Raw genomic sequence first — 27,026 nt, 5'->3', positions numbered from 1 at the left:
GTCCGCCTTCTACGCAGTGCTAACTAACCGCTATCTTACACGTCAGATTATGCATTCCAGTCTCGCAAATCGAATCGGGAAATTCACTTTTTGCGATCCAAAATATCTGCGACGATACCAAGTTCGCGAGTGCGTGTGTTTTTAGACCCCGATTGCTGGGTTCAGTCAAATTTCCACCGTAGATTTTTGTTCCTCCTCCTCAAACGCCCCGGCCACCCCTTGAGGCCACTCAATCGTGCGCCCTCCGCTGCTTGTCGTTGTACGTCGTAAGATGTCGGCCGCCATGACCGCCATGGCCGCGGCGCCAATCCGAGCCGCCTCCAGCCGCCGGGCCCCTCGCTCCAAGGCAGCCTCCAAGGTGCGCACCCTCGCGCCGCGGACTCCTCCCATTCTTTTTCACCCCCGCGTGCGCGCTCTCTCGCCTCTCGGCTCTCGGCAACGAACCGCTTGGCGGCGCCGCTTGGCGCGCGGCGCTTCGGGCGACGTGACGACCGCGCGGGCGCGGAGTGACCGCGGTGACACGCGCGGGACTCCCGTCTCATGCTCGCCGCGTCGCGGTCCGTCCGATCCCTCGCGCGCCGCGGCTCGAGCGACGGCGCGAGACCCTACCGCGCGACGATCCTCGACCGTCGTCCACCCGAGCCGAGCGAGATTCTCGGCCGTTCCCGCGCGAACCCGGACCCTCGCTGACCTCGCCGCCCCTCCCCGAACGCAGGCTTCCAAGCGGAACATCGCCCGCCCCGCCGTGTCCGAACCCTCCATGGTCTCGGTGAGCGCCCCGAGAGTCCCGCGTCGCCCCACCACGCGCGCCGGTTCGGGCCGGATTGAAAGATTTCCGCGAACACCCGCCGCGACCCGCAAACCCCGAAAACCAGGGGTCCAGGGAAAAGCAGCCCGCCACCGCCTCCCCCACCTCCCGCGCCCCTCGCCGACCGATCGCTGACCCATCCCCCGTCCCTCCGCTACCGTCTCTGAAACAGCCCGGCGTGGATCCCTCCGTGTTCACCGAGACGGAGCTGACCGCCTCGCAGATGCAGGACCTCGCGTCGCAAAGGCCCGTCGCCAACTTTCAGTCGCGCTTCGGCGACGACGAACCGAGAAAAGGGGCGGACATCCTCGTCGAGGCTTTGGAGCGCGAGGGCGTCGACTGCGTGTTCGCCTACCCCGGCGGCGCGTCCATGGAGATCCACCAGTCTCTGACAAAGTCCAAGACGGGCGTGCGGAACGTGTTGTGCAGGCACGAGCAAGGCGAGGTTTTCGCCGCGGAGGGGTACGCCAAGTGCACGGGCAAAGTCGGGGTGTGCATCGCGACGTCGGGGCCGGGTGCCACGAACCTCGTCACCGGCCTCGCCGACGCCCTCCTCGACTCCGTGCCGATGGTGGCCATCACCGGACAGGTTCCCCGGCGCATGATCGGCACCGACGCGTTCCAGGAGACGCCCACCGTCGAGATCACCCGACAGATCACCAAGCACAACTACCTCGTCATGGACGTCAACGACATCCCGCGCATCGTCCGCGAGGCTTTCTTCCTCGCGTCCAGCGGCAGACCCGGCCCCGTGCTCATCGACATCCCAAAGGACGTCCAGCAGCAGATGAGCGTCCCGTACTGGGGACCCAAGGTGTCCCTCAACGGCTACCTCAGCCGCCTCCCCTCTCCCCCGTCGCATCCCCAGATGGAGCGCGTGCTGGACATGATCAAAGACGCCAAGCGACCGGTGGTGTACGCGGGCGGCGGCTGCCTCGACGCCGCGCCCGAGCTGAAAGAGTTCATCGAGTCCACCGGCATCCCCATCACCAACACCCTCATGGGTTTGGGGTGCTACCCCGCCTCCGACGAGCTCTGCCTCGACATGCTCGGAATGCACGGAGCCGTGTACGCCAACTACGCCGTCGACTCGGCGGATCTGCTCCTCGCGTTTGGAGTTCGCTTCGACGATCGCGTCACCGGGAAGCTCGAGGCGTTCGCCGCCCGCGCGTCCATCGTGCACATCGACATCGACCCGGCGGAGATTGGTAAGAACAAGGAGGCGCACTGCCCGGTGTTCTCCAACATCAAGCCCGCGCTTCGAACTCTCAACTCGATCATCCGAGCGGACAAGCCCGAGCTGGACTTTTCCGAGTGGAGGGCGGACATCGCGAAGCAACGGGCCAAGTTCCCGTTCGCGTACACCGAGACGGACGACTACATCGTCCCGCAGCACGCCGTGGAGCTCCTGTGCAAGATGACCGAAGGCAAGGCTATCATCTCCACCGGCGTCGGGCAGCATCAGATGTGGGCGGCGCAGCACTACAAGTTTGACGAGCCGAGGAACTGGCTCACGTCGGGCGGCTTGGGCTCCATGGGCTTCGGCCTCCCCGCCGCGATTGGCGCCGCCGCCGCGAGACCCGACGCCGTCGTCATCGACATCGACGGCGATGGATCCTTCGTCATGAACATCCAGGAGCTCGCCACGCTCCACGCGGAGAACCTGCCGGTGAAGATGTTCGTCCTGAACAACCAGCACCTGGGCATGGTGGTGCAGTGGGAGGATCGTTTCTACGGCGCCAACCGCGGTCACACATATCTCGGCTCCCCGGACAAGGATTACGCGGTGACCCAGGACGAGGCGGACATCTTCCCCGACTTTGTCAAGATCTGCGAGGGTTTCAGGGTACCCGCGGAGCGCGTGGTGCGCAAGGCGGACCTCAAGGACGCCATCCAGCGCATGCTCGACCACGACGGCCCGTACCTCCTCGACGTGATGTTCCCCCACCAGGAGCACGTGCTGCCCATGGTGCCCGGCGGCGGCACGTTCAAGGATACCATCACCACCGGCGACGGACGCACGCCCGAGACCAAGGACATGAAGACGCTGTGATCAGACCGTCTTTAACGGTCACATCGAGGGTCGAGACGAAGCGGGGCGTCCCGGCGTTTTATTATTAACAGCTGGCGGCGGGACGTCGGAGTCGCTCGATGGCGAACGAGCGACGGAGAGGAGGTGGAGGGTGTTGAGGAGGGCCCGGCGCCAGGAGGGGGCGGCGGCGCGGGGCGGCGATTTGCTGTAGCCTTTATGATGATACGAATACCATATTACGTCTTCATTCACCGGACAAGCGCGGCGGAGACGACGCCTTTATTATTGTCCTTTTTTGGGGGGTATCATAGGGGCGACCGGTCAAACTTTCACGACCTCACTTCCAGCGATGCGCCGGTTCGGCACGGAGTCCACGCGCCGGTCTTCGTCGCGCGAAGCGACGGCTCCTCGCGTGGATGAGGCCGCCATGCAGGCCAAGCTCAAGGAGCTCCGGGGCCTGATGGCGAGCGAGCACGCCGCGCGGGAGACGATACGCGACATCGCCGAGCTGAACGGGGGGTCCATCTGGCGGAGCTCGCGACGTCCGGAGGAGAGGACGCGCGATCCGGTCCGCACGAGCGCGGGTTCCATCCCGGGCAGGGGCGCTCATGCGCACAGGATCGGCCCGAGGCTTCGAGATCTCAGCGCGGAGGACATGAGCCTCGTGGAGCGCGCGAGGGCGCGGGCGTCCGCGGAGGTGGCGCGGGTGGGACCCGTCGCGTCCAGGCGACCGGACATTCCGGAGAGGAGGCCCGGGGCGGCGTCGCGCGGCGCCGGGCGCGTGCGCACCTCGGTGGACGTCATCGACCACCTCCGCCCCGACCTCATCGCGCGCGCGATGGGCGCTAACTCGCGCCCGACGCCCGCGCACCGGTCGAGTCGTCCGGGGGTCTCGACCCCGACCGCTCGGCCGCAGTCGCCCCGGGTCGAGCACGTCGTGCTGCACTCCGCGGATCTGCGCGGACAGCTGGGCGAGGGGCGCCTCGTGCCCAGGCCGCCGCCGGGTTTAGGACCGTCCTCGCGCGCAATGCCGAGGCCCGCGAGCGGCGGCGGCGCGAGGGCCGGGCGGTTCGGAGGCGTCGGGATGACGCTGGACGGCGCCGCGACGCTGGACGACGACCTGTCCGCGGTGGAGCCCGTCGGCGGGGGCGGGAGGCCGCCGACCGGGGAACGGCGCCGCGCGCCAACCGACCCGGGCGGTGCGTCGTCGTGGCGGTCGTCCACTCGCGACGGTGCGGACGTCCTCACGATGCGCGGCGACGACGGCGGGGACGGGGACGGGGTGGTCGGGTCGGTCACCGCCGGGGGCGTCGAGATCGTCGACGAGTCCGGCGGGGCGCTGTTGCGCGGCGAGTTCGACGAGGAGGCCAACGCGCGGGCGTTCGCGGAGGCGCTGAGGGAGTGGAGAGGCGGGGGCGGGGGCGGCGAGGAGGGCGTGGGGGGCGAGGAGCTCGTCGCCGGGGGGGATAAGGAGCTCGTCGTGAGGGAGAGCACGAGGCCGACGACGGCGGCGGCGGAGATTGACGTCCAGACGGATGGCGCGGGGGGGGGACTGTACACTGGGGCGAGACGTTCGTCGTCACCCTGGGGCGTCGCCGCGCGACCGCTCGCCGCCAAGCCCGGAGCGAGCTACTTCGAGAGGTTGTTCGCGAAGAACGTGGAGCGAATGGCGGGAAAGAAGGTCAGTGCGTGGATGGAGTCGACGCGGGCCAAGTAAAAGTCAGCGCGAACGTCAGCGGCGGATCGCGCGCCGTTGAAAAGGAATGATGAGACTTAAAAAATGGTGGGCGGGTGCCCGGGGTCCGGGCACCGTGCCGCCCGCGAGCTGCTAAAAACTAAAGCACGGACGAACGTGACGTCTTCGAGGCCTTCAAGCCCCGCCCTTGCTCTTGTCGCCGATGGCGGACCCGTTCATGGCGGACATGATGGCGTTCCAGCCAAAGCCCAGCAGGTTCATGAACGGGATCGTCAGGTGCCGCGGCACGATCCAGAAGTTGATCGCCTGCGCGGGTATCCAGTACGCCCACATCGCGCTCATCGTGACAAACTCCCCGGCGTCGTACTCGCTGATCGCCATCTTCGTCGCAATCTTGCCCGGCACTTCGACGAAGCCGCACTCGCCGGAGCTCCACTGCTTCAGGCCGAAGAACGTGGGGAGGTAGATGACGGGGCACACCACGAACTGATCCAGCGCCACCATCGTCGCCACGCTCGCGCTCGTCCCGAACCGCGCCGTCAGGAGATCACCCATAGGTTTCATCAGCCTGTTGTACAACCCGTACTGAAACGCGCCGACGTACGTCAGCCCGAGCGCGAAGAAACAAAACACCCTCCTTCGGTCCACCTCGTCGTAACGTTTGCCCTCCACCGCCATCTGCACCGCCACGTCGGAGACGACGCACTTGCCGACGCTGGTCACCAGCGCCGTGGGAAACGGGTGTCGGACAAACGTCGCGACGTACGCCGCGTACGCGTTCGCCGCGGCTCGGTTGGTGAAACACGATCGAAACGCGTGATGCGTCACCACGTCGATCCAGCTGGCGCCCGCGTGCCTCAGCGCGTCGGCGGATGACACGCGGGAGTGTTCGATCGGGGACATGAGCTCGTAGTGGTGCCTGACGAACCCGCTCGAGACGCGCCGGGACGACGAAGACGCCGCGACGCTCGAACCCGCTCGAACCGACTCCGCCGTGAAGCCGACTAAGCTCTTTCCACCCGCCGCCTCTGCTACGGAGAGGGGCGCACGAAACGCCCCGTAAAAGAAGGAAGACGCCGGGTGCGAGACGACGTCGCGCCACGACCCGCCCGCGTGTCTCAGCGCGAGCGTGGGGCCGACGACTTCCCTCGCCGCGTGCATCGCCGCGCGAACGAGGGCGCCGGCGGTTGCGCCTGTCGTCGAGTTCCACGCGTGCGTCGCGGCGTCGCCGAGCTCGCGACGGACCACCGGGTTGGTCGCTATGTCCACCCATCGGACGCCCGCGTGCCTCATCGCCCTGACCATGTCGAGCGCCGCGCGCGCGGCGTCGTCCGCGGGTGCCGCCGCGCGTCGCCGTCCCCCCCGCCGCGCCGACGCGGCCGCCTCCAACTCCCACCGGGTCCTGAGTTGCACGAGGCTCTCGCAGGTTTGCGTGCTGCGGGCGCGGCACTGCTCCCTCGCGACGCGGCCCGCCTCCTTCTCGGGTTCCCGCGCGGGACCCGATCGAACCCCCGCGCCGGCGTTCCTTCCCGCCGTTCGAGCCGCCTTGACCGCGAACCGCTTCGCGAAGCGCCACATCACGCGCGTCCCGCCCCTAGACGTATCTGCGCGCGAATCCCCCCAACCGGCGGCTGCGAAATCCTTTCGTTGGTGGATCCGCCCCCGCCCCGCCCCACCGGGGGCCCTTACTCCCGCGCGCCGGTCCTCGCCGCCGTTCGATCCTCCACCGGCGAAGGAGGAGACGAACCGGCGTCGTTCGCACCCGCGGCTGCGCGAAGGGCGATGGGCGAGCGAGACGCGACGCGACGGTTTAGTGCTAACGCGCGCCTCACGCTTCGAAAAGGCAACCCCCAAAAAAATCCCGGCCAGATGCCACCAGCCAGAAAAAGAACGAAAGGCTCACAGTTGGTCCACGTGTTTTCACATGCAAACAGTCATGAAATTTGCCAAAAAACGCGAGACAACGGCCCGAGACCAACGTGACCTGGCACCTCGTCGCTGGGGTTCTGGAGATTGGTGGACTAGAACCAGAACAGCCTCGGGGGTTTCGCGCTGCGCGGCACTGCCGAGGCGCGCGAGCCGCGAAACGTCGTGGGCTCTCGCGCACTTCGCGGATAGCACCGTCGGACGAAAGAAAACCGACCGCGGCTCCCTTCTCGGCTCCTTCGACGGTGGGCGGTGCGTGCGGAGATCTTCGCGCCCGATCGAATTTTTGTTTTTCGTCGATTTGACAACAAACGGAGGCAGCTGCGGGCGGGACGCGTTCGGGGCTGTCCCGGGGCGATCGTCGCGCGATCGCGCGGGGATCTGCCTCGATCGATCGCATCCAACCCCAAACGCGCGTTTCCGCGTCCACGAACGCCCTCGAATACTCCCGGCGCGGCGCGCGGGAAGCCCCGATCTGCGCGAACGTTTTGGCGCGCAGAAAGACAATCGACGCGACGTCCCCGCGCGACCGACGCCCGCGCTCGACGCTGACCGCCCGATCCACCCTCGGATCTCTCTCCACAACAGACAGTCTCCCGAGAAGATGAACGGCGCGCCGGAGGCGCCGGGCGCGACCCCGCCCGCGGAGCCCATCGTCGCGGAGGCCGCGACGGACGGCGACGTCGACGCGGTGCGGGACGCCGGGGCGGCGCCCGCGACCGTCGACGCCGACGCCGACGCCGACGCCGGGCGCGGGGGGGCGCCCGTATCGATCGCATCGATCGGTGCGCACGTCGAGGTTCGCGCGGATCCGATCCCCGCGCAGGCGCCACCGCCCCACGGGGCGAGCGGGGCGGGCGCGTCTCAACCCCAGAGGGCCCCGTCCCAGCTCCACGCCGCGGCGCCCGGGAAGGAGGTACCCATCGCGCCGATGCCCCAGATTACGTATCAGCAGATGCAGCAGCAGCAGATGCAGCAGCAGCAGATGCAGCAGCAGCAGATGCAGCAGCAGCAGATGCAGCAGCAGCAGATGCAGCAGCAGCAGATGCAGCAGCAGCAGATGCAGCAGCAGCAGATGCAGCAGCAGCAGATGCAGCAGCAGATGCTCGGACACGCGCAGTCGCAGGAGCAGATGGGCCTGGCGCAGTTCCAGCACCTGCAAAACCTGCAGCAGCTGCAGGCGCTCCACAAGATTCAGCAGCAGCAGGCGCTCCAAAAGATCCAGGCGATGGAGCAGCAGCAGAGGATGCTGTCGAACATCGGCGCCGCCGGTGTCCCGCTCGCGGCGCACGGGTTCACCCCGTCGCAGATCCAGGCTCTCGCCGGCGGCACGGCGCAGAGCCTCAGCGCGGATATGTCGCATCAGCTGGCGGCGCATCAGCTCGTGCACGCTAACGCGAAGGAGCAGCAGCTGCTGATGGAGCGCCTGCGGGAGCGGAAGTTGGCGGAGGAGGCGGAGGAGCGCGCCGCGTTGGACGCCGACTACGCGCGCATAGCCGCCGCGGCGCGCGAGGCGCAGCAGCAGCATCAGCAGCAGCAGCAGCATCAGCAGCGACAACAACAACAGCATCAGCAGCGCGCGAGCGAGGAGAAGGAGGACCGGCACGACGCAAAGAGACCGAGGATCGACCCCGACGTGGAGCACGTCGAAGGGACGGAGGAACGGCGGCAGCGGGAGGAGGATGGGGACGGGGACGAGGGGGGGGACGAGGAGGTCGCGTTCAGCATCCAGGACACGCAGGTTCGGGCGCGGCCGCAGCCCGCGGTGAACGTACCCGCCAGGCTCCACCTGCAGTACCAGGCGGCGCAGCAGGCGCTCCGAGAGGGTGGCGCGCCTCCCGCGCCCTACGTCCGCGGCGGCGGCGGCGGCATGAGGCCCACCGCGGCGCTGAAGCGAACCATGGACGCGTCGGCGAGGGTGCTCGGGGCGTCCGTCCTGGACGAGCCCGACCCGATGGACGGCGAGGACTGGTTCGCCATGGACGCCCAGGCGCGGTTCAAGGCGCTCATGCCTCGGTACGCGCGGCTCACCTCCGAGCTGAGGGACGCGAGGGATGCGTTGGAGAGCGAGGTTCAGGTGCGAAAGGGTCTGGAGGAGGCACTCCGCCAGGCTCGACAGGAGGCTAGGGCGGCGAAGGCTTCCGAGGACCGGATCGTGTCGTCGCTGCGCAGTATCTCCGCGTCCAACGCGGGTCTGACGCCGGAGATGAAGGATCACCTGCGCATAACCCACTCGACGCCGCCGATGTCCGAGAACGAGCTGCGGGAGGCTGTCGGGATCGGGGCGACGGGGCCGGGTCGCGGGGGCGGCGGTCGCGGGGGCGGCGGTCGCGTCGGCGGCGGTCGGGGCGGTCGCGTCGGCGGCGGCGGTCGCGTCGGCGGCGGTCGGGGCGGACGCGGGCGCTCCGACGCCGACGACGCCGTCGACGCTCCTCGGGAACGGAAGAAGCCGGGCCCGAAACCTAAACCTCGACCGGCCCCTCCCGACGACGAGGACGATTCGGGACGGTCGGGCAAGGACGACGATTCGGACGACGAGGAGGATTACGCGAACGGTTTCAGCCGGACGCACGGCCGCGATACCCGCGGCCTGGAGCGCAAGGCGCTGCAGGTGGTCATGGGCCGCGGCGTGCAGAGGGGCGAGCGCGTGGACACGGAGCTGGGCTCGGCGTACTTCACGCACGAGGACGAGACCCCGTTCGACATCGGCCAGAAGCTTCGCATCCACGGCAACACGCTCGTGTCGCTCAACAGCTGGTACTTACCCGGCTTGAAGCTCCGCTCGAAGTTGAAGGCTGGGACTCGGCTGTGGCTCGAAGCGCGGTTCGACGACGAGGAGGAGATCCTCAACGACGACCTCAAGGGCCGGCTCGAGAAGGTGATCAACGCGCTGCAGAGGCACAGGTTCTACTTCATCTTCGCGCAGCCCGTGGACCCGGTGGCTTTGAACATCCCCGACTACTTCGACGTGGTGAAGACCCCGATGGACCTCGGCACCGTGGCCAACAAGGTGAGGAACGGTGCGTACAAGGGCGACGTGACCGACTTTGAGGACGACGCTCGACTCGTCTTCTCCAACTGCAGGGCGTACAACCCGCCGGGGTCGGACGCGGCGACGATGGGCGACGCGGTGGAGAAGGAGTTTGACAAGAAGTGGATCGAGCTCGGGTTCGTGTTCAAGGACGAGACGAGGGAGATGCCCAAGCCGCCGGGCGCGGGCGGGGACGAAATGAGGACGAAATGATATCACGGCTATATGAAAAACGCAAAAAAGAACGTTTTGTCACGCGCTCGATGTGTCACGCTCAGGCCTCGAATTAAATCGTCGATTTTGAGTTAAAAATGTTCCGCTCAGTTTAGTCCGAGGGTCGATCGGGAGTGCTTGAATTCCGCTTTCTACGTGGCCTCTTCTCACATGGAATCGTGATTTTCACAAAGCTGATTTTCACTCACCGAAAACCCCAGTGATGATTTGGAGGTTTGGTTTATGTTCATGGCGTTTCGGAAACACGGATAACAGTTAGGAATATGTGCAAAATTAAAAAACGACGTAATTCGTAATTCCCAGGTTTACTCTGTAGAAAAACCATAGGAGGAAATTTCACCGGAGAATACGATCCCAGGCTTTCTGCCCCAAGCTGGTGCGGGCGAATCTCGTCCGCGGGATGCGAATCAGCCGGAGAAAAATCAAGCCCTATCCGCGTCCCAGCTCACACGTTTTTCGAAAAGACGCGCGTTTGCAAAAAGTGAGGGTTTTCGAACCCACAAATCTGCGCTTTTTCCAAGATTTTTTTATGCGCGCCCCGTTGAGGTTGCCGTCCTCGGAGGTGTTTCCGACAAGGCGCGCGAATCCTCAGACCAGCGGCGCGCGGTGCATACAAGGCACGGGCGCGCCCGGAACCCGGCTCGTCACCGGGGGTGCACGCGTGGGATTTAACACGCCGACGCGGTCGCCCGTGCGCGTTCGCGACGCCTGAACTCCGGCACTGGCGCGCGACACCGCCCGTGACCGACCGACTCGAACAGGTTTTCTGGCGTGTCCCGCGCGGAGGGACTTTCACCATGGCTGGCGGGCGCACCACCAGGGGATCTCCGGAGGGCGTCGAGGTGGGATCGTCCCGCCACGGCGCCCGGTCCTTCGCCTCCTACGCCCCGACGGACGCGGGATGGTCGCTGGACGACTACGCCTACGACCCGGTCGCGGGCGAGGTGGTCAGCCGGGCCAAGATCGCAAAGAGGGGCCAAGGCGCGACGAACGCCGCGGGAGAGGCCGGCGCCGGGGCCGGCGCCTCGGGCGGTTCCGAGCCCGAGAATCGGCGCGAGGGTAGCAAGCGCGCGCGCCGGCCGCCCAAGCGGGCCGAAGACTTCGAGCGCGACGCGCCCATCGCCGCCAAGGCGGGACACGTCGGGGCGACCGACACGGCCGGCGGAGAATCGCAGAGGGGGGGGTTGAGCCTCGACTCGGACGTCGCCAGCCACGACCAGCGAAGCGGCGGCGCGAGCCTCGCCTCCGCTCCCGGTTCGGATGGACCCAACTCCTCCGCGCTGGCGGCGCACGCCGTCGGCATCCGCCGGTGCCCCGTCGACGGCTGCGCCGCGAGCTGCTTCCCGTCGAGCAAGCGGCGCATCGAGCGGGTGCTCTGCCAGGCGCACGTCGGCGCGCTGTCTTGTTTGGTGGACGGCGTGCCGAGGCGATTCTGCCAGGTGTGCTACGTCCTGCACGGCGTGGACGCTTTCAAGGGCAAGAACAAGACGTGCACGGCGGTCCTCCAGCGCAAGAAGCTGCTGCGAGCGCAAGCCATGGAGAGCCGCGCGCCGCGGGAGAGCGGCGCCAAGAGCGGCGGGAGCAGCGGCGGCTCCGGCGACGGGTCCGTGCACGGCTTATCCAACGATTCACTCACCCAGTTCCACCAGGCGGCCGAGACGAACCGCGGTGGGCGCACTCCCCGGGGAGGTACCGGTGCTTCCGGGGGCAGCAAGCGTACCGGTGCTTCCGGGGGCAGCAAGCGTGTCGGTGCTTCTTCCGGGGGCAAGCGCAAGGCGTCCAACGGGACGGGACGGAGAACTTTCGCGGCGGACGGCAGCGGGGAGAGCAGCGGGGGCAGCGGCGGGGGCAGCGGCGGGGGCAGCGGGGGCAGCGTCGTCGTCCCGACCACCGTCGCCGCGCGTCCGTCGAAGAAGAAGTCGACGATGGTAACGCCGCCCGCCGCCGCCGCCGACGTCGAGGCAAAGAAGCGGTTGTCGAAGGGTAAATCGACGCAGAGCGACGATTCGGACCCGAGCGACGACCCGGACTCGCCGGCGTTTGACCCGTGGGGGGTGAAGACGGCGGTGTCACCCGCGCACAACACCCACCCGTCGCTCGTCGGGCACCACACCCACCACGCCACGCACGGGGACACGAACGGGGGTTTCTTCCAGAACCTGTGGCACGGCATCGGATCGGTGGGGTCCGGCGGTTGGCACGCGCAGCGCGACCGCGAGGAGCTCGATCGCTCGCTGCTTCGCGACATGGAACACGGCGCGCTCTCGTCGCTCGTCGTCCCGTCCGCCGCGATTAAGGTTCCGAACCTCACCCCGGAGGTGTTCATCGCCCGGCGGCACGAGCAACACGTCATCCACCATCATCACCACCACCACCACCAGCACCGCGGCAGCACCTCGAACCCCGCGAACGTCGCGCAACACGGCGCGGGGGGCGACGAGTCGCACCTCCTCCCGCCACCCGCCCCCGCCCCCGCCGCTCGGGGCGCCATCGACCTGGGCCACTCGCCCATCCCGCCGCCGGGGTTCACCAACTGCGTGGACAGCGACTGGCTCGGCTTTTTCAACGACAACAACAGAGTTCCCGGGGCGCACGTCGACGCCGTGGAGGACGACGGCTACGACGTGTTCATCCGCCCCGGGTCGCTCATATTCGGCGTGCACTCGCAGTCCGCGGTCCCGGGGGTGTCGCAGGGCGCGGCGGAGATGCTCCGGACCGCCGCGGAGCACGCTGGGGACGACGGCGTAATCACCCGCGCCGTCACGCGGAGCCGCACGAGGAGCCAAAGCCGAAGCGGCGCCGCCAACACCGGGTCGGGAGGAGGACTCCACGCACACGGAGACTCCAACACGGATACCTCGAACGGGTCCAGGGGCTTTGACGGTTCCTACGACGCGTCCGGACCCGACGGACTCCTACGCATCCCCGAGGGCGTCTTCGGGTCGTTCAACGGCGAGATTTGCAAGCTGGAGCACGACCCGGTGACGGGCGAGGTGAGCACCGTGCCCGTGCGGGGCGCCCCCGAGGGCTTACATCCCAACGCGCTCACCGCCGAGGAATCGGTGCTGGACACTGGCTCGTCCACGGCGCGGCTGACGCTGCCGGTTAACCTGGACAGGTCCCTCGCGTTTGTGTGCATGTTCCGCGGCGCGCACTTGCCCACGACGATTGTACGCAGGGGCAAGCGCGATACCGAGGTGGAGATTTGCTTCGCACCCAAGGGCGGGTTCCGGGCGGCGGAGACGTGGCGCACGAGCGGCGGGCGCCGGGTGGCACCGGAGACGGACACGTCCGACGGCTCCGGCGAGGACGTCCCCTCCCGGTGCCTGGGAGACCTAGAGGGCACCGCGACGCTGGAGGCGATCATCGCCGAGGGAAACATGCGCGGTTTGCCCGTGGGCGCCGCCATCCCGCTGCTCCTCACCCCCGACCGCGAGCTTCGCGAGGAGGTGGTTGACGCCATGTCGAGGCTGGAGTTTTCGAGGACGGCGCCCGCGGGTGGGGCGTCGCCCGCGCGAACAGACTCGGACGGGACGACGACAGACTCGGATACCACGCACGAGGGCGACGAGGACGACGCGCCGCAGATGCCCCCCCCGGTGGCGCTCCTGTCCATGCTCGGCGCCGTGCTAGCCGCGAGGGCCGTCGGTTTGGAGGCGAACCCGCGTTTAGAGAGGGGCGCGGCGGCGATGGCTCGGTACTTTTGCCTGGAGCACACCGCGGCGCGGATCGGATGCGCGTCGCCGGCGGGGATGTTCAAGTACGGGATGAGGTACCACCCGGGACGCATAGGCGTGGGCGCGTATCACGACGGCGGGTTGCTTCGCGGTCTGTTCAACGCCCTCACTGCGGTCATAGCCGCGCTGTGGCACGTGCGACTGGTGGGATTCTCCTGCGTCGTGCTCGCGGCGACGGTGAAGACGGCGATGAAGATCATCGGCGACGGGGTGGTGGGCGGCGTGCCCTCGTTGACTGGCGACATCGCGCTGTCGCCGGCGTTCCTCGCGAGCGTGGCTTCGGCGTCCGTGCCGGCCGTCTTGTACCGCGAGGCCCTTCGGTTTGACGCCGAGGGCATTGACGAGGGTAACAGCGGCATCAAGCGGGGTTCCTCCAAGCGGTGGAGCACCGCGCACGCCAAGCACGCGGTGAGGGCGCAGAACCGGGGGGCGATGATCTGGCCGTTCGTGGCCATCGCGTGCGCCGCGGTGCAGCTGCTGAAACTCCGCTCGGACGCGAGCTTGAACACCGCAAAGCTGCTCTTGGTGGCGGCTACCGAGATTGTCCCTGCGGCGACGCTGCTCGCGTCGCTGCAGTTCCCCGAGTGGAACACGCGGTCCAAGCGCAGAGCGAACTGGCCGGCGTTGTCGGTGACGGTTCACATCGCGCGAATGATCGCGTGCCTCGCTCGCGGGCACACCGCGTACGCCTCCAGGTATTCGATGTACCTCGGATTTTGCGTCGACGTGGTCACCTCGACGCTCTCGGTGGCGATGTTCCCGATGTGGCGAACCGCGGATGCCGTCCAGGCGCAAACCGGGGTGGTGGCGTGCGACTGGATCGGTCACTACCTCCGCACGGGAACGACGCCGGCGTATCTGGTGCCCGGCGATGCTCCGCTGACGCCGGTGGAGATTTGGTGCCACGTCGTTCGGGAGTGCGTGTGGCGAGTGCTGACGCCGGCTGCGGTGAACGCGCTCGTGATGCACCGAGTGGTCCAATCGGGTCGGTCGAAGAGGCGCGCCACGGTGGTGGAGGACGCGCACTCCGAGTGAGTGGAGACCGTCATTGACTCGAACCGTCCTCACACACGCCACCGCTCCACCCCCGAACGACAACACATTACATACTTTGGTTTTGGTTTTGGTTTTGGTTCAACTTTCTGTTCATCATCTTGACAAGTTGCATTTCAACGCGCCATTCCGGCTGTTAATAATATCAGAGACGTAAACACAATCATCTCAAAGCTCGTCCCTGACCAGTCTCTTCGTTCGACCCTCCGGCCACACCTCCCGCGCGATCGCGCCCAGCAGGCTACGCCCATCCCCGGGGTGAAAATCCTGCCCGAGCTCCCATATCATCACCCCCCGCAGACCGGCGGTTTTCGCCAACCGAACTTTTTCGGCAATCGTGTCGAGACCGTTGAAGCTATACTCCCCGCTGGGGTCCTCGTCGCCGCCGCCGTTCGTCCCGAGACTGGGATGCTCCGACGCCAAATCCTCGTACGTGCGCCAACCCGACTGCCACTTGCTCCTGCCGTAGAAGGGTAGACCCAACGTCGCGATGGACTTGTTCAGACCCAGGCGCTCCATGTTTGCGATTACGTTCTCGGCGAGTTCCATCGTGGAGTGGCCGCCGGGTCCAAAGTCGTAGGCCATCGCGTGCGCCATGTCGACGTGCTCCGCCGCCCCGAAATCGGCCAAGATCTTCTCCTGCCTGCCGTCGGGGTAATACGTCGTCGATACGGTGAGCCTCTCGCCCGTCTCGTCCCTGTGCCGATCGAACACGCGCCGGGTGATCTTCAGCATCCGATGCAAACCGCGCCACTCCTCCTTTCCGTTGGGGTACTCCCAGTTGAAGTCGACGCCGTGCAGTCCGTGCTGCTTGACGAAAAAGAGGAGCGTGCGCGCCAGCTTGCGCGTCAGCGCCTTGTCCTTGGCGACGGTCGGGAACCCGCCGGTGCGCTTGTTGCCCCCTATGCTGATCACGAGCTCGCAGTGGTGCTTCATCGACGCGGCCTTGATTGCGTCGAGGTGCGCGTGCGGGAACCTGTCCGATGCGGTCAGCTTGGCGTCCTCGGTGACCTCCATGCTGAACAGGATCAGGTGCGTGACGTGCGCGCACGTGGCGTCCCAGTCCGCGCCCTCGTACCGCCACTCGGGCAGGTACCCGGCGACGACGAACGCACCGCGATCGGGGTTCGCGCCCCCATCTTCGCCCGAGCCGGACGCCGTGACGGTCGCCGCCGCTATGAGCGCGAGGGCCACGATCCTCCATGCGAGGGGATGCGGCCGTCGGTATCGCGTGATCCACATCTCGGGGCTGCACCCAGCGCCGAGGGCTGTGTCGTCCGGCAGCAGGGCTGATGGTAAAGGGTTACTGACTAATGTCGAACACTTCGGGTCCGTCTTCGCGGCACCAGTCGATTTCTTCTCGGCACCCTTGTGACTATTTTCCAATACATATCCGAAACCACGATCCCAAATACACAAATACAAAATGCATGAAAACGAGAACATGTATTTAGTTGAACGCGCATCAGTTTATTGTTATTCGCCGAGTTACCGTCAATCAAGGGGATAAACCGAAACCCTGGCGGCCCAGACCTCACCGCGCCTGCACAGCCGCTCACCGCCGATCCCACGCCACCATGGACGTCGGATTAGTCGATGCGCTTTGCGATTACTCCCGTCCCGTCTTTCTCTTCGGTGAGCGCCCGCGCCCGGTCGCCGCTCATCCCCCCGCTGGGGACCTTCCTTCCGAGCCTTCCACCCCGATCGTCCGATTTGTTTATCCATCCGATGCCGATCGCGGAACGTCGCCGCGAACTCACGCGAGTGCTGACCGCGTCCACGCGTCCACCTCCGATTCCACCGACACAGGCCTGACGCCCCCGCTCGAGGGCGCCACCCAAGATGAGCTGAAGGAGACCGCGCGCAAGTTCGTCGAGCGCAGCGCCACGCTCGCCACCGACGGCTTCATCGTCTACGACATCCAGGAGGAGAAGGGACGGACTCCGGAGCCCCGTCCTTTCCCCTTCCGCAAGCTCGACGATCCCTCCCACTTCGCCAAGGTGCTCAAGGACGTCTCCGGTAAGGAATCCGTCGTGTACAAGTGCGTCGCGGAGTCCGACCCGGGCGGCTTTGACGGGTGGCTCAACAAGGCCATCGACGATTACGGTGTCAACGCCTACAACCTCGTCGGCGGCGCCTCGTCCGCCAACCAGTACAGCGGTCCCACCATCCCCGACGTCGCCGCCAAGCTCAACAAGCGCAAGCAGTGCGCCCACGGCGGCGTGACCATCGCCGAGCGTCACGTCAAGAAGGGCAACGAGCACGAGACTCTGGTCAAGAAGGGCGAGCTCGGGATGCGTTGGTTCATCTCTCAGGCCATCTACGACCCGGAACCCATGATCAAGCTCTTGAAGGAGTACGGCGCCCTGTGCAGGCAGCGGAACATCGAGCCCAAGCGCGTCGTCCTCACGTTCGCGCCGTGCGGCCGCGAGAAGACCATGCGGTTCATCAAGTGGCTCGGCGTCACCGTCCCGGAGAACGTCGAACGAGAAATTTTGGATGCCGAGGACAAGGTTGGCAAGTCCGTGGACCTCCTCTGCGCCATGTGCAAGAAGATCCTGGACGAGACCAAGGGCTGCGGGGTTCCACTGGGCATCTCTGTCGAGTCCGTGTCCATCTTCAAGAACGAGATCAACGCCGCGCACGAGCTCTTCCGCCGCACGCAGTCTATGCTCCTCGACTTCCTCGGCGAGCCTTGGCTGGTGCAGTACAAGCTGGTGAGCAAGGGCGCCAAGCGAACGTCCTTCGACTACGGGAGCAGGAAATCCCCGGCGTCCCCCGGCGCCGCGCTGCCGCCGGTGAAGGAGCCCAAGGTGGCTAAGAAGGAGGGAGGAAACGGCGGCTTGTTTGAGGGTTTGTCCGAGGAGGAGCAGAAGAAGCTCGGAATTGCCGGCGCGGTTGGCGTCGTCGTCGGGTTCATCCTCGGGGCGGTGCTCGGCGGGGGTAAGTCCAAGCCCATCGCTCCGGCTCCCGAGCCCCCGAAGAAGAAGGGGTGGGGCAAGTGAGAGGTCGAAAACTCTTCAAGGAGGAGAGATAGCTGGGGGGCGCCGAAAAACTGGTGACAAATCCCCCTTGTACCAGCAGCAGGAATACAACGAATTCATTCATGATTGACTTTTATGAACAACGCCGTTCGACCCCCCGCTCGTCCGGGGTGCCACCGCTGACTGACCGAGCCCTCGGATCATTTTTTGTGCATGTCGCGGGGAAGCGTCAGCACCGCGGCGGTTTGCGGCGGCATTGAAATTTTCACGCATCCCTCGGCGTCCACGGCGTAGTTGCCCTCGACGCCCAGGCTCGTGTACGCCGCCACGAGCGTCTCCCCGGGGTTAAACCCCGTGCGCACGGTCATCACGCCCGTTCCCTCGACGCGGCCGCTGTGGAACAGGCACACGGCGTCGACGCCGTCGTCTCTGGAGTCGAAGAACCGCTCCCACACCAGCAGGTTTTCGCACTCCTCCCTCCCCTCCTCCGGGTTGAGCTCCACGGGGGCCTCCGAGCCGTCCGGCGCCCGCGACGGTCGCGTCGCCTCGCACCATCGAAGTCCGCCCCTTCGCAGCGCGTAAAGGTCGCGTCTCAGGTGGTTAACTCCCTTGACGTGCTCCAGGAGGTCGACATCCCAGTCCTCCTTCTTGTGCCACGGGAAAGCCTCCCTGTTTGCGGGGTCGCGCCCGGCGCCCTTCAGACCGTTAGCCGACGTCTGGCCAACCTCCGTGCCCTGGTACAACATCGACGGCCCCGGTGCGCACGCCATCATCAGCAGGAGCATCTTGAGCGCCGCCGTGTCCCCTTGCAGCATCCAGAGCGCCCGCGCGGTGTCATGAGAGTCAAACAGGTTCATCAGCATCGAGGGGTGTGCGCTTCCGCCGCCCAATCCCCCCTTGGACTCCGTATGCGCCTTCTGGTACGCGGCGCACACCTCGCCGAAGTTGTCCTTGAACCCCTTCGCGTCTACGGCGATGACCTGGTACTCTCCGCCGATGGCGTCGTCCTGCCTGAGCTCAAAGCCGCAGCCGACAAAGCCGAGAGAACACGTGCCAAAGGCGTAGTTCATCAACGAGTCAAAGTGGTTCCCCTCACCCACGCAGTCGGGCCTCACGCCGAAGAGCTCGCCCACGGTCACCGCGCCGGGGTTCACCGCGCGGACCCTGCGGCGGTACTCCTTCCAGAATTCGTTCGGGATCTCGATGGGGTAGTCGAGTCGCCACCCGTCGATGTTGAACTCTTTCACCCACCACTCGCCCACGTCGAGGATGTGCTCCACCACGCCCTCGTTGTTAAAGTTGAGCTTTGGCAGGTCGGGAAGGTCCCACCAGCACTCGTAGTTGACGTGGTACCGCTCCACGTCGTACGCCCGGACGGGGAACGACTTTGGCAGAAACCACCCCTTGTACGGAGACTGCTCCTGCCCGTCTAGCAGCGACGTGAACGCCCAGTGGCCGCGGCCCGTGTGGTTGAACACGCCGTCGAGAACGAAGCGCATCCCGCGCTTGTGGATTTCGTCGATGAGCTCCCTGAACGCGTCCTCGCCGCCCAGCATCGGGTCCACCTTCATGAAGTCGCTGGGATGGTACCGGTGGTTGGCGGTGGATAAAAACACCGGGGTGGTGTAGATTGTGTTTATGCCGAGGCTCTGTATGTAGTCCAGGTTGGCGGTGATGCCCTTTATGCTGCCGCCCTGGAACGAGCGGATGGTGGGGGTGCTGCCCCACGGGTCAAGCGAGGCCCCGGTCGGGGGACCCGCCGGGTCGGGCGCGAACCTGTCGGGGAAGATCTGGTACACGATGGCGTCCTTCCACCAATCCAGCGGGTTACCCGGGTCGGTCGGCGACGGCGTGACCACCACCCGCCCGGTCGCGGACTGGCCGGGCTTGACGAGGTCGTTCCAGTCGCCCCACGTGCCCTGGTTGGGCGGCGTCTGCTGGGTGTCGGCGGCGAAGACCCGGACGGCGGGGAACCGGCCGAGGTTTTTCGAGGCGTTCGCGGACGATGAGCCATTTCGGCGAATCCTCCTCGCCGTGCCGTTGGCGACGCGGTCGCCGGACGCGGTCGCCGGGCGTCGCGAGCGAAGCGCGTTGAGGTCGAGGGCGCTCGTGAGCGCCGATGTCGCGTTCATGGTGTCGTCTGCGTCGAGGGAATATCAGGACCGTCCTCGGGTACTGGATGCGCGTGCGCGCTGCTCGGCGGCTTTTATGTATCCCCAGGGTTCCAGGTGGGCTCAACCAATGCTCTGCAGTCCCGCGAAATATCCGAGTCGGATTGAATGATGAGGGTTTGTAGACTGGCAGCTGGGGCGGGAACAGAAGACACCTGCAGCAGCTGCAGCGCGCTGCGGGCCAATTTCCAACGCACTTTTTTGTTCCGCGCTCGTCCAGCAGGTCTCAACCACCGCCGCCGCTGACGATCGCCACAACGACTGCGCCCTCCGGTTCAGCCACTTCTAATCAGCTAAGATGCCCCAGTTCTTCGGTCTGGAGGTTCCCAAGGGCGAGGTGAGTGCCCGTGTCCCCCCCGCTCGTGCCCCGTCGCCGTCCGAGCGCGCCGTGATCTACCGCACGCGCCGCGCGACGAGAAGGTGCCTTTCCCGCGGGAGCCTCGAAGCGGCGGCTGGATGCCTCCCCCGCAGTCGTGTCCCGCCGAGAGCACCGCATCGGCGCACGCGTTCGCGCGTCTCCGGAGTCATCTTGGATCCATCCGTCGCCCACGCGCCGTCCACGCCGCCTCCCACGCGACGCGTCCCCCGCTGACCGCCCGTCCACCCCTCGCCCACCGCGCTCCCATCGCATCGCAGGCGAAGAAATTCGCCGCCGACGAGGGCGACTCCATCGTGCTGTGCCAGGCCGCGCTCGGCTTGAAGCCCAAGGCTGGCGAGCGCGTCACCGTCTTCATCAAGACCCAGGACTCCCCCGAGCTCGCCATCGGCTCGCTCACCATGGGCACGTGCGACCAGTTCACCTTGGGCACCGGCCTCTCGTTCAGCGCGGGCGAGACGGTCACCGTGCGCCACAACGGCTCCACCTCCGTGTTCCTCACCGGCCGCATCGAGGACGACTTCGAAGACGACTTGGACCTCTTGAACGACGACGACGAGGACGACGAGGCTTCCCTCTCCTCCGACTCCGACGACGACTCCGACGACGACTCCGACGACTCCGACGAGGATCCCAAGGATGTCAAGGTGAGGACGCAGAAGCTCGCGGCGGCGGCGGCGGCGGCCAAGCCCGGCGACGCCGAGGAACCCTCCGAGGACTCCGAGGACGACTCCGACGACGACGAGGACGACTCCGATGAGTCCGATGGCTCGGACGAGAAGCCCAAGGCGGCGAACAAGAAGGACGAGTCCGAGTCCGAGTCTGATTCCGACGACGATGACGACTCGGACGATTCCGAGGATGAGGAGGACGAGGGTAAGCCGTTCATGGGCAAGAAGCCCGCGTCTGCTGCCAAACCCTTCAAGGGCGGCGCGGACGTCGGCGAGGAATCCGATGATTCCGAGGATGACGATGATGACTCCGAGTCTGAATCCGACTCTGATTCGGATGACGACGACGAGGACGGCGACGACAAGGATGGCGACAAGGACGACGACGACTCCGAGGACGATTCCGATTCCGACTCCTCCTCCTCCTCCTCTTCCGACGAGGATAACGTTCTCGACGACCCCGACAACGATAACGGCGAGAAGAAGCGCAAGGGTGGCCCGGCTCGAGGCGGCGGACCGCCGCAGAAGAAGTTTACCCCCGGAAAGAGCCCCGGCGGCGGGAGGGGCGGCGGCCGCGGGGGACGAGGCACGCCGGGCAAGAGCCCCGGGGGCCGCGGAGGGCGAGGTACTCCCGGTCGCCGTTTCTGACCGTCGACGCCGCAACGCTCGCGCTTAATATTCGCACCTGCTAAGGTCTATATTAATCAACCTGAAAGTGTCAACCCGTTCATCCGTCATCACACCGGCGAGTCGGCGTCGGGCTCGTTGTGCACCACGTGGAAGTTGTCAAAGTCCAGCAAGAACACCGGGGGGCCCGTCACTGGCTCGTTCACTGTCGCCTGATCGTCGTGCGTAGTTTCCGGCATCGTCGGGTGCCTCATCCCGCTGTCGTTGGGTACCTTGAAGAAGCGAAATTGATCGCCAAACCTCCCCCGCAGCATTCTAGGGTAGCACGCCTTCTTCGCGAACCAGCCCTGGAACTCCGGCCGACCCGCGATCCACCCGCGCGGATTGTAGTACTCCGCCACCGCGTACACCGGCTTGCCGTCGCTGTCTATGGCGGTCACGGTGACGGCGATGTTCGTGATCTTGTCCATCCCTTTTTTGGTGATCGGTGAGTTTTCGTCGATGTTGTGCTTCATCGTGAGCGGGAACACGCCGGTCCACCGCGCGTATCCGGTGGTTCCCGTGGATAAAGGCAGGTCCATGATCTCGCCGCCGGAGAACGCCTGTATCCGCACCTGCAGGTCGTACAGTATGACGTGCTTCCTGAGTATCATCATTCGGATCGACAAAAACTCGTCGTTGTACACGCAGTCGGGCGCGAACACGACTTGCTGCAGGGGCTTCAACGCCCTGGCGACGATGACCGCCCCGGCGACGGATAGAAGCAGCCAGTGCGCCCACCCGAGCAACGCGAGCATCGCGATCTCCGGTTTCGTCGACGGCGCGCGCTCCTGCCAGCCGTAAATCGAGTCACTGGATATACGAACCGTCGTGAGGGAGAGCAGTAATTTCTGATTCATTATCTCAGAGTCCAGAGTGTTCCCTTCGCACACGGCGATGACGCACAGCAAGACGGATGAGATGAGCATGAAGCTAAACTCGAGGACAATCTCAAGCGCGAGCAACCGCTGCAGTGACATGTCCACGGTCAGAAGGTGCCACACATCCTCCGCGAGGCTCACGGACATCTGGCAATCGTCAACTCCCTCGTAGGCGCCCCCGCCGGAGGTGCTGTTGATGATGTTTTCCCTGGAGTGGACGTTGAAATCGTGCGCCAATCGTCTCTCGTACTCTCTCGGTCCCGCTTTCGATGACAGCGGCGCGCTCATTTCGTACTTGGTCGCCTTCGCGGCCTCGACGTCCGCCCACGTATCCTTCCGCATGAGGGTCGTAGCCCCGTTGACGTTCTCCAGGTATCCAGGAACGCGCTTCGCATTCGGTCTGCTCGGGTGCTCCGCGTAGAACCCACGACCGGTGGGCAGGCCCCACAGGCGCCGGATCAAACGCTCCAGGGTCCCGACGCTGCTCTTCATCTCGCGCGTATGAAGTGAGAACTGGCGTGAGAATTCTCCGTCACACAACGTGAAACCCGCGGGAGTTCCGAGAAAACGGGCACCCCCCGAAGGAAGCCAGCCACTTGCGGGGGAGCTCGTCACGATGGTTGAAGGTGCGGGATCGGGCGCGGGTCAGGATGTGATAGTTTCAGCCAAAGATCCCTCCAACATCTCCTTCGCGCAGCTGTGCGACCTGTTCGAGGCCATCCGCGGGGTCAACGACACCGGGCGGAAGGGGAGCGGCAAGAAGTGGAAGATCCTTGACGGTTGGATGGCTGAGGTGACCAAGTGCGGCGTCAACGACAGGCGGACGGGGTTCTTCGCGCTGTATCGCCTGATGCTGCCGCACATCGACAAGGAAAGGAGCGCCTACCACCTCAAGGAGGCGGCTCTCGCGCGCGTAATCGGTCTGGCGCTCGGCCTGGATCGTAACCGCTCGCCCCATTTCAAAAAGCTCGAGGCGTGGCGCAAGGGTGGCGCCGGCATCTTCGTCGACGCCGTGCAGGAGTGCTGCGCGCATCACATGGTGGACGGCTACGTCAAGCGGGTGGATCGCGCGACCATCGGGGACGTCAACGATGCCCTCGACAAGCTCGCCACGCTCAAGACCAACAACGAGAAGTTGCCAGTCGTCGCCGGCCTGATGGACAAGATGGACGCGCGGCAGATGCGTTGGCTCTCCGCGATCATCATCAAGGACATGAAGCTCGGGTACGGCGAGGCCGCCATCATCCGGCACTTCCACAGGGACGCCGAGGACCTCTACAACGTGTGCTGCGACCTGCGCAGGGTGTGCGAGACTTTGCACACCAAGGCTGTCGCGTTCAAGCGCCAGGACCTCCAGCCCGGTTCGCTCGTCCGCTCGATGAACGCCGCGAAGAAGCGGGACTGCGACGAGGCGTGGAGGCACGTGCAGCGGAGAGAGTTCGTCATCGAGCACAAGTTCGACGGCGAGCGCATACAGGTGCACAGGGTGGACGCACGCACCTTCCACTACTTCACCAGGAACAACTTCGACTTTGGACCTCGCGGGTATTCCGTGATGAACCGGCTTTTTCGCAGGAGGCTGGCGACGGACCGGTGCGTGCTGGACGGCGAGCTCGTGCTGTGGCACAAGGAACACAAGGCTTACGTGCCGTTCGGGTACCTCAAGTCGTTCATCAACGCCGCGAACAGGGGGAGCGCGGCGGGGGCGCTGGAGACGGCGCGCTATAGGACGGGAGGCGGTCACGGGGAGGAAGGGGAGGAGGAGGACGGGGCGGGGGACGACGAGGACGACGAGGACCGGGCGCGGATATCGAACCACCAGTTCGCGTACGGGGAGAAGCCGCTGCTCGTGAGGGACCTCGAGCTGGTGTACGTCGCGTTCGACGTGTTGTACGACACGGACCATTCGGTCATCGACAGGCCGCTTCGCGAGCGGCACGCCATCCTCAAACGTCTGTTCCGACCCGTCCCGACCCAAATCCAGGGGGACCCAAAGGACGATGACGACGACGACGACAGCGACGGGGAGGGATCCGGGCCCGTCGCCCCCGACGGGAGCGTCCCACTCGGCCCCGAGGGCAGCGGCGCGGCGGCGACTCGTGAAATGCCTCGGGGCCGGGTCGAGGTCAACGTCCCGGCGTCGGACGGCGAGGCGGAGAATCCCGATTGCGTCGTGGGTTCTTCCCGCGACGACATCGAACGGGCGCTGAACGAACGGATCGACAAGAAGGAGGAGGGCTTGGTGATCAAGGACCTCGCCGCCAAGTGGACGCCGGGCGAGAGGGGCCCCGGGTGGATCAAGATCAAGCCCGACTATCTCCCCACGGAGGACCTGGACGTCGTCATCATCGGCGGCTTTTACGGCACCGGGGTGCGACGGGGCGGCAAGATCGCGGAGTACCTGCTGGGGATCGTGGAGACCCCGACGTTGGCCGACGCCCAGCCCACCCACGTCGTGTCGTTCTCGAAGGTTGGCATAGGCATGAGCGAGGACGTGCTGGATAAGCTGAGACGGAGGCTGGATCCCCACATGATCGAGGCCAAGAGAGGAGTTCGCCCTCCGAGGTGCTACAAGGTCACCGGGAGGCCCGCGGAACACCCGGACGTGTGGATCAGCGACCCGGGTAACTCGGTGGTGATGACGGTCAAGGCGGACATACGGATCGTGAGGACCGCGACGTTCTACAGCCAGTGGTCGCTGAGGTTTCCGCGGTGCGTCGCCGTTCGGTGGGACAAGCACTGGGCGGATTGCCTCGACACGAAGGAGCTCGAGGCGAAGGTGGAGGGCGGAATCGGCATCGACCAAGCCGCGCGCGCGGCCGGGCGCCGGGACAGGGCGCGCGGCGAGGACGGCAAGCCCGCAAAACGACGCGCCAAGACGTCCGCCCCGCGGGACACCGCGCAGCCCGGACACCTCGCGCCCGCCCGAACGGATCACGTCCACGTAGCGGCGGATTTTCTAAGCGGAGTCGACGCGAGGGTCATCACCGGCGGCGGCGACGGCGGCGCGAGGGCGGCTGAGAAGGCGCGGGAGCTCAAGCAGGAGCTGTGCGAGCTCATAAAGCGGCACGGGGGCGCGCACAGCGAGGCGCAGCACGCCGGGGTGACCCACGTGATTTGCGATCCATCCGCCACGAACGGCGTGGCTTTCAACGCGGCTAAAAAGTCGGGGCTGGACGTGCTCACGCCGAGGTGGCTCAGGGACTGCGTGGACGCGGGTGCCGTGATCGAACCCAGGCCCAAACACCGTCTGCACCTCTCACGGGGCACCGTGGAGCTGAGCGAGGGCAGGGTGGACGCCTTCGGGGACGACCACCTGGTGGACGTCGACACGGAGGACGCCGCCGCGCTCGTCGCCGGGGAACGCGTGGCAAACGCCGCCGCTCGCTTGGGACCCGAATGGGACCCGACGACGCTGGAGCGGGAGATGGAGGCGGTGGGACCCGCTGGAGCGGGATGTGGAGTCACTCGCGAAGGGGAGGTGGAGCCGTGGCGCGCGTTCCGCGGGTGCGTCGTCGCGTTCGTCGAGAGCGGCGAGGGCGGCGAGTCCGAGTACGAGACTCGGCGGGCGCTGGAGCTGTGCGTCGCGCTGCGGGGCGGGGCGTGTAAACGGTGGGAGGACGTGCTGCGTGGGACGTCGTCGGCGGAGGCGGCGTGCACGCACGTCGTGTTGATGGACGGGGTTGGCGAGGCGCCCGGGGGGGTGCCGCCGGGCGCGCGGGTGGTCACGGCGCGGTGGCTCAGGGAGACCCTCGAGACGGCTGCTGGTGGGTGAAACCCCCAACTGGGATCGAGCCGTCGTCAAAAAAACATTAGACCCCTGCGCAAAAGTCAGTGCCGCGATGACTCATCCTCGTGCCAGGTTGGGATTCATAAAGGTCCCCTCCGCGGCGTATTTGTCACATTCAATCGTATGGGAAACGTTACTGATGAATCCTGCCAGATTCTTACAAATCGCTTTTCCCGAGCTATTTCCCAGTTGTCCGCTCTCGACCAATCAGAGGCCGTCATCTTGGCGCCGCGGTGCCCGATGGTGCCCACGTTCAGCGGCTCGCGAGAAATGAACCCGAGTTTCACGGTTCGCCTCCGCCGGTTTCGGTGTCATTTCTGAGCCGAAAGGGATCGCGCCAGACTTTTCCCTGCTCCAGCCCGAATCAGGCCGGTCGTGGGGCTCGCTCAGCGCGGCGCCACAACGGGCAGGCGCGATGACCGCGGTCGTGCGTGCGCTCAACTTGGTTCCCAGGATCGGCGGCGACCGTGCCGCCGGTGCTCGGGCTCCACACACGCCAGGCGACGGCGGCCTTCACGGGGGGTGCCTTCGCTCCGCGGGGTCCGCATCTACCAGCGACAGCCGATGGAGCCACCCGGCGGGTGCGGAGAGACGGGCGGGCGTCGTCCAGGCGCATCGCGTCGGGGCGTATCGCGGTTCGAGACGCCGGCACTGGCGTAAGTCTCTCACTCGCCCGCACGCCTCCTACGGCAAGTACGGCACGGAGATCTTCGTGGACGAGGAGAGCGACGGCTCGGCCGCGGACGCGAGCCAGGACGACCTGAACCTCGTGGGCGCGTTGGTGGACCAGGATGCCATCGACGCGCAGGCGGCGGAGCAGGAGAGGATCGACGCCGAGATGCTGGAGCGGCTGGAGAAGTCGCAGTGGGACGGTCTGGAGGAGCTGGAAGACATCATCGAGGTGCGCGGATACGACCCGCGCGCAATCAGCGCCTACTTCTGGCGGCACCCCGGGCAGCTCGCGCGACGA

At 66.1% G+C, this 27,026-nt stretch overlaps 11 protein-coding genes across 11 annotated transcripts; 7 read left to right on the top strand and 4 right to left on the bottom strand.

The window, feature by feature from the left end:
• Positions 1-1,031: 1,031 nt before the first annotated feature.
• Positions 1,032-2,861, top strand: MICPUN_88562 (predicted protein; the record flags this gene model as incomplete). The annotated part of the gene is made up of 1 exon (XM_002506502.1): positions 1,032-2,861. One exon carries the CDS (start codon positions 1,032-1,034, stop codon positions 2,859-2,861), a length of 1,830 nt encoding a protein of 609 aa, XP_002506548.1.
• A 328-nt stretch (positions 2,862-3,189) lies between these two features.
• Positions 3,190-4,557, top strand: MICPUN_64468 (predicted protein; the record flags this gene model as incomplete). The annotated part of the gene is made up of 1 exon (XM_002506501.1): positions 3,190-4,557. One exon carries the CDS (start codon positions 3,190-3,192, stop codon positions 4,555-4,557), a length of 1,368 nt encoding a protein of 455 aa, XP_002506547.1.
• A 38-nt stretch (positions 4,558-4,595) lies between these two features.
• MICPUN_109572 (predicted protein) lies at positions 4,596-5,722 on the bottom strand. Its single transcript, XM_002506323.1, has one exon. The coding sequence runs from the start codon at positions 5,695-5,697 to the stop codon at positions 4,711-4,713; it is 987 nt and encodes a 328-aa protein (XP_002506369.1). The 5' UTR covers positions 5,698-5,722; the 3' UTR covers positions 4,596-4,710.
• A 3,357-nt stretch (positions 5,723-9,079) lies between these two features.
• On the top strand, positions 9,080-9,706 carry MICPUN_88651 (bromodomain-containing protein; the record flags this gene model as incomplete). Its single annotated transcript, XM_002506500.1, has 1 exon — positions 9,080-9,706. One exon carries the CDS (start codon positions 9,080-9,082, stop codon positions 9,704-9,706), a length of 627 nt encoding a protein of 208 aa, XP_002506546.1.
• Positions 9,707-13,169: 3,463 nt separating this feature from the next.
• On the top strand, positions 13,170-14,672 carry MICPUN_109571 (predicted protein). The gene has a single exon (XM_002506499.1). It carries the CDS (start codon positions 13,189-13,191, stop codon positions 14,497-14,499), a length of 1,311 nt encoding a protein of 436 aa, XP_002506545.1. The 5' UTR covers positions 13,170-13,188; the 3' UTR covers positions 14,500-14,672.
• Positions 14,673-14,685: 13 nt separating this feature from the next.
• On the bottom strand, positions 14,686-15,759 carry MICPUN_104347 (glycoside hydrolase family 18 protein; the record flags this gene model as incomplete). Its single annotated transcript, XM_002506322.1, has 1 exon — positions 14,686-15,759. One exon carries the CDS (start codon positions 15,757-15,759, stop codon positions 14,686-14,688), a length of 1,074 nt encoding a protein of 357 aa, XP_002506368.1.
• Positions 15,760-16,094: 335 nt separating this feature from the next.
• On the top strand, positions 16,095-17,522 carry MICPUN_104346 (predicted protein; the record flags this gene model as incomplete). The annotated part of the gene is made up of 2 exons (XM_002506498.1): positions 16,095-16,152; positions 16,327-17,522. The coding sequence occupies 2 exons, from the start codon at positions 16,095-16,097 to the stop codon at positions 17,520-17,522; spliced, it is 1,254 nt and encodes a 417-aa protein (XP_002506544.1).
• Positions 17,523-18,052: 530 nt separating this feature from the next.
• MICPUN_68279 (glycoside hydrolase family 13 protein) lies at positions 18,053-19,351 on the bottom strand (the record flags this gene model as incomplete). The annotated part of the gene is made up of 1 exon (XM_002506321.1): positions 18,053-19,351. A coding segment is annotated over one exon (1,299 nt), but the record flags the coding sequence as incomplete, so codon positions are not given.
• Positions 19,352-19,970: 619 nt separating this feature from the next.
• Positions 19,971-21,367, top strand: MICPUN_64461 (predicted protein; the record flags this gene model as incomplete). The annotated part of the gene is made up of 2 exons (XM_002506497.1): positions 19,971-20,009; positions 20,309-21,367. 2 exons carry the CDS (start codon positions 19,971-19,973, stop codon positions 21,365-21,367), a joined length of 1,098 nt encoding a protein of 365 aa, XP_002506543.1.
• A 4-nt stretch (positions 21,368-21,371) lies between these two features.
• MICPUN_109570 (predicted protein) lies at positions 21,372-22,749 on the bottom strand. Its single transcript, XM_002506320.1, has one exon. The coding sequence runs from the start codon at positions 22,606-22,608 to the stop codon at positions 21,457-21,459; it is 1,152 nt and encodes a 383-aa protein (XP_002506366.1). The 5' UTR covers positions 22,609-22,749; the 3' UTR covers positions 21,372-21,456.
• A 301-nt stretch (positions 22,750-23,050) lies between these two features.
• MICPUN_88516 (predicted protein) lies at positions 23,051-23,923 on the top strand (the record flags this gene model as incomplete). Its single annotated transcript, XM_002506496.1, has 1 exon — positions 23,051-23,923. A coding segment is annotated over one exon (873 nt), but the record flags the coding sequence as incomplete, so codon positions are not given.
• Between the last annotated feature and the right edge of the window lie 3,103 nt (positions 23,924-27,026).

Source organism: Micromonas commoda, chromosome 15 (genome assembly GCF_000090985.2).
Source record: "Micromonas commoda chromosome 15, complete sequence".
Classification (NCBI taxonomy): domain Eukaryota; kingdom Viridiplantae; phylum Chlorophyta; class Mamiellophyceae; order Mamiellales; family Mamiellaceae; genus Micromonas; species Micromonas commoda.
The sequence above is the reverse complement of the archived record's forward strand: the minus strand, read 5'-3'. Positions and strand labels throughout refer to the sequence as shown.